This window comes from Vitis riparia, chromosome 3 (genome assembly GCF_004353265.1).
Source record: "Vitis riparia cultivar Riparia Gloire de Montpellier isolate 1030 chromosome 3, EGFV_Vit.rip_1.0, whole genome shotgun sequence".
NCBI lineage: Eukaryota > Viridiplantae > Streptophyta > Magnoliopsida > Vitales > Vitaceae > Vitis > Vitis riparia.
Window position 1 is genome coordinate 5,273,199 of NC_048433.1, and position 10,155 is coordinate 5,283,353.

Sequence of the window (10,155 nt, forward strand, 5' to 3'; positions counted from 1 at the left end):
TGAAGGAGGGGGCCAACGATGATCCCACTACAAATAATGCAGGACAGGCGGGTCCATCAATGCTCACATAGACAGTTGATGGTGGAAGACTGGAAGTCACGAAGGCAGCCAAGTGAGTTCACGGTCAACCCCCATATACACACATTGTGTGAGTGTTTCCTCTCATCATCTAACATTTTGGCACTTCTCAACTAAGCGTGTGGGCATTCGGATATTTGGCTGGAACCATGTTGTAAGCCCATTATTATTCATTTGAATGCATGATTCTGTCTGTTGGGCTTCTAGAATCTCCCTAGTTACAACTTACAAGTACACCAACTTTTTAAATTTTGTTCAAAAAAACCATGGTATTAAAAATAATTCTAAGAAATGAATTCGGTTTTTAAAAGGACAAATTCAGTGTAAGAATTCTTAACATAAAAAGTTAATTCGGGATACCGATCTCTTAGGGTTCATAAAACTATATAAACCCTTCTTTTAACCTTTTTAGGATCGGACATTTGGAGAGATCTAACTTAACTTACTTGATCATTTATAATCTCTCAAGAAAGATTCAAAGATTAAATCTGAGTTGTTGGAAGACCTACATCCCTTCAATGAGGGTGGAGATAATTCGTTGAAATAATTAGAGATTATTGCATAGCGAACGTGAATAAAGTTATGGGTTCCGGAAAATAACATGATATTTGTTTTTTAACTAATTGACTTTTTCTATTAAATTAAAAATAATTTATTAATATTAATCAATATAACTAAATTAAATTTATTGATAACAAATTCACTTTAATTATATTAATGAATATTAATAAGTTATTTTTAATTTAATAGAAAAAATAAAATATTTTACTTTTTTATATTCAACCAAATATAAATCTTATACCCTATAATTTTTTATCTCCACAAATATTATTAATTCCCTTTAAATATAATCTAACTCTGTTATTAATTTAAATGGCCTTTCCTATTCATGTCAAATCCCTGAGCCCACATGGCAAAGGCTGATCACTCCATATCCCATCTGTCTCATATTTAAAATCTGGAGCCAACCTGGCAGTACAATTGGCATTTTTCATCACCCACAGAAAATGACAAGCTGTGAGCCTAATAAAGCTTATATGTCAATTTGCTAATAATAGTAATAATAATAAAATAATTTGAAATTAAAAACATGTGCCTTAATATAAGTATTTTTTAATAAATTACTTGACCGTACACGTGTAAGTGGCTGCCACGCCGAGGCATTAGCGAGTGAAGCAACCGCTCTCTCTCTCTCTCTCTTTTTCTCTCTCTCCGTGTTTTTAACTTTATCATAAAGTCTGATTCGAAATCATTAAATTACTTACAAATTCAACATGTGGTTAATATGCCATGTGATTAATGAATTAAATGTGAACATTGTGAAGTGTGAACTTAATTTTTTATTCGCAACCTGGATAACGCACATGTTAATTAAAAAAGAGGTCAGATCGCTTTTGAACTTAGTACACGTGGCAGAATGCGAATCCATTCTCGACAAAGTCGATGATGAGTTGGCAACATAGTGGCAAGGAAACAGTCCTTCTGTGAAGTTAGATTTTCTCTGCCGCCAAACAGAGTGAGTGCAGAGAGGAAACTGAGCGCTAATTTTCGGAATTGGTGATATCAGTTGTATCATTTTGTCCAAAAGAAAGGAAGAAGATTAGAGCCCTAATAAATGCCGTTATTTTTATTCAATTGCAGAGAAAAGATTGAAAGAATAGTACTTTCCTTATCAGTTACATATACTTCCTTTTTCTTTCAAACAAAAATGGTAAAAGAAAAAAGATAATCGTGGTATGTGTAGATATCAAAAGCTGTGGGCATTCCCGGTGGTAGCAGAGTCGGATGAATCACCTCCAGTAAAGCCTACCATCGTCATCCATTGATCATTTCCAATCATTTCCCAGAATCCATTTTCATTGATATCTCCAGTTTGCGCCGAAAATTCGCTGTTCCCTTGATTTTCCTGAAGTGGCTGCTCAGTCTCCACAGTGTTTTCCGTCAACAGTGTGTTATCTGGGAACGGAAAATTGAGCTTCGCCCTCGGTCCCCTGAAGTCAATGGCGGCCTTGTCGTATGCTCGCGCCGCCGCTTCCGCCGTATCGAAGGTTCCGAGCCATACCCTTGCCGCGCGTCGCGGGTCTCTTATCTCCGCCGCCCATTTTCCCCACGGCCTTTGCCGTACCCCGCGGTAGTTCTTCTTCTTCTTTTTAGTGGTAGTAGCAACACTGACGCTCTTACTGTCTTCTTGGAAAAAATTGCACCCCAGGCAGCCTTTGATTTTGCAGAATTGACAAGGTTCGGGGTCAGAGATGGGCAGGAACGCGTTGCCGTGGACGTCGGTAGAGGTGGTGGCGCAGTCCATACTGCTGGGAAAGAGGCGAAAGTCCTGAGCAGCCCCGCCGGAGATGACGGTCTTCAGTGCGGCGACAATGATGGCGCCTTCCTGTTCTGGCGTGAGGCGCTGCGGCGGAGACTGGAGGGAGGCGGTTTCGGCGGTGGAAAGCGGAGCAGAGGCGTGCTTCTGCCGCTTGGGGGTTCTCTGTTGCATAGCGTGTAGAGGAGAGAGTGTGGAGCGCTCCGAAGTAAATTTTCTTTTCCTTATTTGGTTTTCAGATGGTTTTTGGTGGTGCCGATTTCTGATTTCTGATTTCTGATTTCTGATTTCTGATTCAGAGCCAGAGGGAAAGAGCGGCTTATATATATATAGCTAACGCGATGTCTACGTGGCAGCCAGCTGTAACACCGTTCACACACGGCTTTGAAGAAGGCATAGTGGCACGTGTAGATGTATCAGTGCGACGTGGGAGCGACAGCAAATGGAGTCAAATCAAGTGATGACGTGAGGCGAGTTAGTGACATGGAAGATGACGCCAGAGTGGGAACTCCCGCGGTGTCCTTATCTTCTTTTTGTGCTTTTGGGTGACGTGGAACGTGCACATTTGAAGCAGAGAAGCGAGTACTCGGCCCTACTCGGACCTCCTTCATGGGACGAGCAGTACGGTTGAAGTGTATTTAAATTTATGCGTTATCGGCGACGCGTTGACCCCCTTGGTCTCGCTTTGGTACTCTTGACTATACGCTTCAATCTTTCCTACTAAAATAACATTAATTTAGATTCTTGAACCACCATTTTATTTTTCTATACTAATGAATTTTAAATTTATAATAATTAATATTTGTAACCCAAAAAATGAAGGCCATGCGTTTGTAATTTGAAAGAGAAAAAAACTATGTTGAAATTTTTTATTATTAATTTTTAAGTAAATTATAAAAATCATCCATTTATTTAAAAAAAATTATTTTTATTTAACCTTAGTTTTTTTTAAATAAAAAAAATTCAAATCAAGGAAGACCAAGAAGGTATTTGGTAAATTAATTTAGTGATTTAAGTTGACTTAATAACTTAATTTAATTTATTAAATAGATTATACATATTCAATAAAATAACTTAATAGCGGTTATTTTTAATTTTAAATATTAAGTCCAAATAATTAATTTATTTTTAATCTTAAATCATTTTTACCTCATTTGCTCATATTACTGAGAATGTATTTTAGAATTATAATTCTACACCTATAATTCATTTTTTATAATAAATATTTTATGGTTATCTTATATATTTATAATATTTTAAATATAAATGTTTAAAAATGAATTTATTACTTAAAATTAGTGAAAATAAAGATGATTTAAAATGAATGAAATGAATATTGGTTAAAATTAATGAGGGTAAATATGTCATTTTTTTTATTTATAATAAATTTTAAGTTAACTTAAACAAGCGATATTAATATTTAAAATGAAAGATAAATAATAAGTTTTCAGCTAATAAACTAAATATAATTTAACTTAAAGTATTAAGTGATAAGTATCAAGAACCATGAATAAAATTAATCATATAAATTAAAAAGATATAAAAATATTAAATGAGGTTTTAATGAAACTCAAAGTTGCTTTGAATTCTTATTATCAAAATCATACAAAGGAAATAAAAAATTTCAATCAAAACTCAATTTGAATTTTAAACTTTTTAAATTGATTTTCTATGCTAACTAGGTAACATAATTTGAAGATGTGTACACAATGTTTTTGTCTTTAGAGTGGTGTTTGTTTTTTTATTGAATAGAAAAAAAAAATCAAAATATTTGATTTATCTATTAAGGTAAAAGTAACCTGTTGATATCAATCAACATAACTAAATTGAACATATTGATGACGAGTTCACTTTAGTTATGTTAGTTGATATCGACATGCTATTTTTAACTGAATAGAAAAAATAAAATATTTTGATTTTTTCTAATCAGCAAAAAAACAAACATCACCTTAGTTTAAAACTTCTAATTCACTCATTTTACATTATATTTTAGTTTGGTGTCATAATCTTCTTAAATTTGTGAAGTTGTTATGGACAAAACACAAGAAGTAATTGATAATGTTATATTTCATGTAATTACTTAATATATTGTAAAATGATATGGTATCAAATATGTCTTATATCAAATTTGTGATTCAAATGATTGAAGTGTATGGTTAAATTTGGATTATTAATTAATAGTACAAGATATTTTATTTAAATTAAAAAAAATTAAAATACAAATACCAGAGATCGACATATAAAAAAATGGAACTTAGATATAAAACAATGAGATAATTCATAATGTACAAAGTAAGGAAACTATTTCTAATATGTCCTTAGAGGGTTTGATTATTTAATTCTTATTATTGGAAATAAGTTTCCTACAAAATACAAGTGGTCTTAATGATTTCCTATATCCCCTTAAAAGTGTCACTTTTGAGTTTTGATGGAATGCCCTAATGTTAATACTTTTGCTCAAGTTGGGAGTAAGGCTTGGGGTATCGAAATGGACTAAGAGCATCTCAATAGCAAATCGACCTTTCCACTATTAAACACTTTGAAACTAATTTAAGGGTCTTGATTTAGTATAGAAAAAAACTCCACATAAAAAAATAGAATGAAAATAAAATTGACATATTGTAATTTTACAAAGAAATAAGAAATATTAATACTAATATTAATTTTTCAAACAATTCTTATTTTTCAACATTATTTTTTAAGATGATTATGTCTTTATCTTAAAAAAATTAAGTAAAATTCAAAATTAGTCATGCAAAAATGTTATATATACACTCAATTAATATTTTTCAAGGATTATTAAAAATATATTTTTAATCTTTTTTGCGATGATTAAATAAATAATTATTAATATTTCCATAAATGAAATAAAATAAATATAAAATATCATTCACTACTTTGTATTCCATGTGTAATATTATTTCATATAAAATATCATAAATTTATTAAGAAAAAATATGTAGATGCATTAACCTATACTATGATATATTAAATCTCAATATTTGAAATTTTGATGATTACATATGTTATTATCTCATTTAAAAATAATTAAAATAGTTAATTATCTAGTCATTATGTCAATATTTTTAGAAACTATATATATTATTTTTTAAAATATGCTATTATGTTAATTTAATAGATAAATTTAACATAAATAAACAGAATGGTTTAATTTTTCCTTTCAATTTTTTTTTTTTAAATATTGAATTCTATTAAAAATAATCACAATTTATTAATAAATAAATAAATATTTATAATATTAATTTATTTTATGAAAAATAATATTTATATATGTTTAAAACAGTAGAAAATGAAAAAAAAAACAACTAAATAATTGGGACAAGACAAGATGAGATAAAATCGTATCCGAGGCTTTGCATCCATTCTGGGTTAGCCAACTTTGATTATTTGACTAGTCCACACCTCATCCATGAGGCGACATTCTTTATAACCCCAACCTAACCTTTCTCCTCTTGTGAACGCAGCTTTAAATGCACCCAGAATGTATGTGGGGAAACCCAACAGTAACATTGTCAGCTACTCTGAAACCAGAAACTTCCTCCAAGAAAAATCAGCGGGTTGATATTCAGCTTACAAACATCATATTCAATCCACGGATATCTGACTTTTCAACAACGGTCAGCCCATGGCATGAGACGGGGAAAGTCCCCTTCATCCTTTCACTTTGGGGCTTGGAAGAGGCAAAAAAGGTTACAGATGGGGCTTTCATGGGCCAGTCTCGGTCAAACAATAACCCCAAGATCATGTCAAGGGGCACAACCCTAGCCACCCCTGGTGGTGGGGCCTCTCAAAAAGTCTCATGAATGTCAAACGACTCAAACTACTAATAAATTGAACATGTGGGAACATTCCAAGAGATACCTGCACGCCTGGTGTGATGACGTACGTGCTTAGACGTGGATATAAACAGGTTTTAGATTGGATTCGCGTTAATTTGCATGTGTTTTAAGAGGTGGATTTGGGCTAATCTGTATGCGTTAAAGGGTGGTTTTGAGTCTGTCGTCAGAGAAAAGTGATTCCATTTGGATCCATTAGGAGTGGCCGATGGTCCACCCTGGTCCAGGGTCGAGCGTCGACCCCTGGTCCATACGTACCATGACCGTCCGTTAAACGTGACAGAGGGTACTATGTCTGTAAAGCAAAATTGCTGATAATGAAACCCACTTTCCTTTCCTCGAACGAATAACCCTGTTTGATAAGATAAGGAAAAAGAACCTTTTTTTTTTTTGTTTTTTAATTATGGTAAAGTTTGAACATGTATGAATCTAAAATAGAAGGAAACTTTTACATTTCACACTTACATGTCAAGACTTCAACAGTTATGGACATGGGTGTAGCAGTACAATTGAGAAATTCTTTTCAGACCGATCCACTCCTCAAGGATGGAATGATTGGTCATGGTCCATTAAACCTATGTAATTTTTTATTTTATTTTTTTTTATAAAAAAGAACGAAATTGGAGGGGTATAGGTCAGTTGATCTTATCTTTAGGGATTGGGCCATCACGTTTGTTCTGCCATGGTTGAAATATGGTTTTTAGTTTGGGAGTTTATTGACCACCTTCTAAAGGGGTTGATCCCCTGGTACTCTAAAATGTTAACCAAATCACACACACTAATAAAAAAATTAAAAAAATAATTTTTTTTAATGTGATTTAATGATCAATATGATTCTTATGCCTACGGAATATATCAAAACTCGATAAGTTACTAATAAAAAAGAACGAAAATGGTTATAATAGTGAAACTCTTAAAAAACTCTTTCAAGTCGTATTTATAGAAACAAAACTTTAAACATAAATGAGTTAAAAATCATTACATATATAAAAAAAAAGACAATCCCCTTCAAATCCCATGATCAGATAGCATGACCCTCATGAGTTTAGTGGGGAGCTCAACCCTGTAAGCCGACTAGATAGCTCAACCCCCGACGTCCAGAGTCAGGCACAACAAAACTGATTCAAACTTCGTAATTTAATACAAAACCCCTTTTACAACTCAATGATATTATTTTTCAATTTTTATTATATAATTTTTTTTTTTTTTTTTACAGAAATGAAAGTTTTCCAAATTTAATTAATAGATGGATTCCCAAATCATTATGTGAACAAAGTACTTACTGGGTTTTTCATATCAGGATGATTTTTTCCCCCCATACAACAATAATATTTTCCAGAAGTGGCAATTTTTTTGAAGGATTGAGGAACAAGATTCCCAACATCAAACCTTGGCCCAATCTTGACAATGATCTTCCCATCTATTACAGCTACATAGAGGTCCGAATCAGATGCCAGAATCCGCACTGCGCTGTTGGGCTTGATCCTGCTCCTGCTTCTGATCATGATCAGCTTCAAAATCTCCTCTTTCAGACCCCACTCAAAGAAATGGTCATAGAACTGTCACAAGAAAAATCACTGAACTATTTTAAAAAGTGGGACCATTTAACTTCTTAGCAATTGGTATTAATATGAGATTGATTACGTCCAAAAATTAAGACCCGTGGCTATTTTTTAAAATAATTTTCTATTTAAAAAAACAATAAATTGGATTATTTTCATTTATTTTTTAAAAATTATTTTATACGACACAAAATGTAAGTGATATGTATTTAATACGTAGACAAAAAAATGTAAGAATAAAAAAAAATGACCAAATTCTACACTATTCAACATGGGGTTACTTTCCTTCTACTTTATTTTCTATGACAAAACTATCTTTATCTCTAATATGATTATTTATGTTCTTGATCAGCTATTACAAATAATTATAATAAAATTATTTATATAATTTTATATATTATATGCTTAATTATTAATTTTATTTCAAAAATACGCTTACTAACATTCTATATGTCAACCAAGTTAAAAATGAATAATTAATATATATTATAAAAAAAAACTTTTAAAAAAATTGATGATTTTTTTGGCAATTTTTTGAGACCATCCTTTACCCACGCACGTATCACTCTCATGCCTGATTTTTTTTTGTCGAAATTTCATTGATATATCAGTGATTTTTTCAATTTTTGGTCGATTTTTTTTCCAATCGATTATTGGTGGCCAAATCATTTCAACCACCACAAATAATCGATTTTTCGTTGATATTTTACTCATAAAAACTGATTTTTCAAACCTTAATACCAACATACTCATTCAGAAGTCTTATTCTCATAATCCATCTTTTCCTAGTCAGGAACATATTTCTAAACTTTCTATAAGGAACATATCATAGCCGAGATTGAATTAATGGGCATAAACAACTAATAACCCAACACTCCATTCAACTTGCAAAATCCATCCAATATACACTCATGCATATACAAACAATCAAGAAAAAAAAAAAAAAAAAAAACACACCATACATGCTTGAATCCATATATTCTAGGAGTGTTTCTATATGAAATCTTAGATTCATATGGAATAAATAGGCATTAATAAAAATAACGTTATAACAATCAAATAAATAAAAAAATTTACAATTAAGATTGGTTTTAATATCAAGGAAAAGGAGAAAAATTAAAAATTTCAGCCTTATATAGTAACTGTTTTTTAAAATAGTTCTAAAAAAAATAGTTTTTAAGAACAGTTTATGTTTTATAAAATAAAAGTTTGTTTAGGAATCTAAAATTATTTTTAACTTATTTTTAAAAATAATTTTTATGTCCATAGTTTTATTTTTAATAATTATATATGTTTGTATAATTATTTTTTAAAACAACTCTAAAAAAATAACTGAAAACAATTAAAAGAAGTTATCTCAAAACACCTTATTTATCTTGTTTTCTGTTTTCTAATAATAGAAAACAGAAAGAAGATAGAAAACCGTTTCTCATTATCAAATGTGATTTTCAATTTTTTTTTTACTAAAAAACAAAAAACCGTTCTTGAAAACAGTTGCTAAATAGAGCCTTTATCTTCCTTTTCTTTGGTTAGCTTTTCTAGCAACCAAACAACAAAAAAATTAATAATATTTAAAAGAATCAATATTATTAGAGAGTCAAGATTTATAAGGATATATCTTCTGAAGATGAGAGACAAAAGTAAGTCTTTTCTTGCATGAAAAAGTGAGAGACACAAAAGGTGAATTTGAAGAATAGGTAAAGTACACAAAAGTTATAAGACAAAATAATAGTAGTAATAGAGCGAGAATAAATTATGTAAATTGAAAAGACATCATTACGATATAAAAGAAACAAGTCATTATGAACTGAAATAACATCACGTGATGGGCTTTTTGGCTTATCAAGTAATATAAAAATTTAAAGAGAGACTTTTAGGAAAATATATCCTTTTAATCGAATAATCTTTTTATATTCTTTTCATCGTTTCAGTCAAAAATCATACATAACTATAAAATTTGAACACATGAAAGTAAAACAAAAGAAAATTTTGACGTTTCACACTTAAAATGTGAAGATATTTGAAGTAATGGAAACATGTGTCCTAGTGCAATTGAGCAACTTTTTAGAGACCGGTCGACCCCTCAAGGATGGATTGATTGATCGTGATCCCTTAAACCTTTGTAATTTTTCATCAGAAAAACCCAAAAAAAAAAAGGAAGAAAGAAATTGGAGGGGTATAGGTCAGCTCATCTTTATGGGTTGGGTCCATCATATCTGAAGGAGTCTATTGATCACGTGGTGCAAGGGGTCGATTCATTCACACTCCAAAACTTCTATCACAACTCAACAATATTATTTTTCAATTTTTATTATATAATTTATTATTTTTTTTTTGGACA

General features: G+C 31.0%; 1 protein-coding gene across 1 annotated transcript; it reads right to left on the reverse strand.

Annotated features, from left to right (window-relative positions):
* Positions 1–1,678: 1,678 nt before the first annotated feature.
* On the reverse strand, positions 1,679–2,668 carry LOC117911464 (ethylene-responsive transcription factor ERF109-like). Its single transcript, XM_034825857.1, has one exon. It carries the CDS (start codon positions 2,567–2,569, stop codon positions 1,826–1,828), a length of 744 nt encoding a protein of 247 aa, XP_034681748.1. The 5' UTR covers positions 2,570–2,668; the 3' UTR covers positions 1,679–1,825.
* Between the last annotated feature and the right edge of the window lie 7,487 nt (positions 2,669–10,155).

Excerpts from the sequence above, each read along its gene's own strand:
- LOC117911464 (XM_034825857.1), bottom strand. The coding sequence starts at position 2,569 with ATGCAACAGAGAACCCCCAAGCGGCAGAAGCACGCCTCTGCTCCGCTT.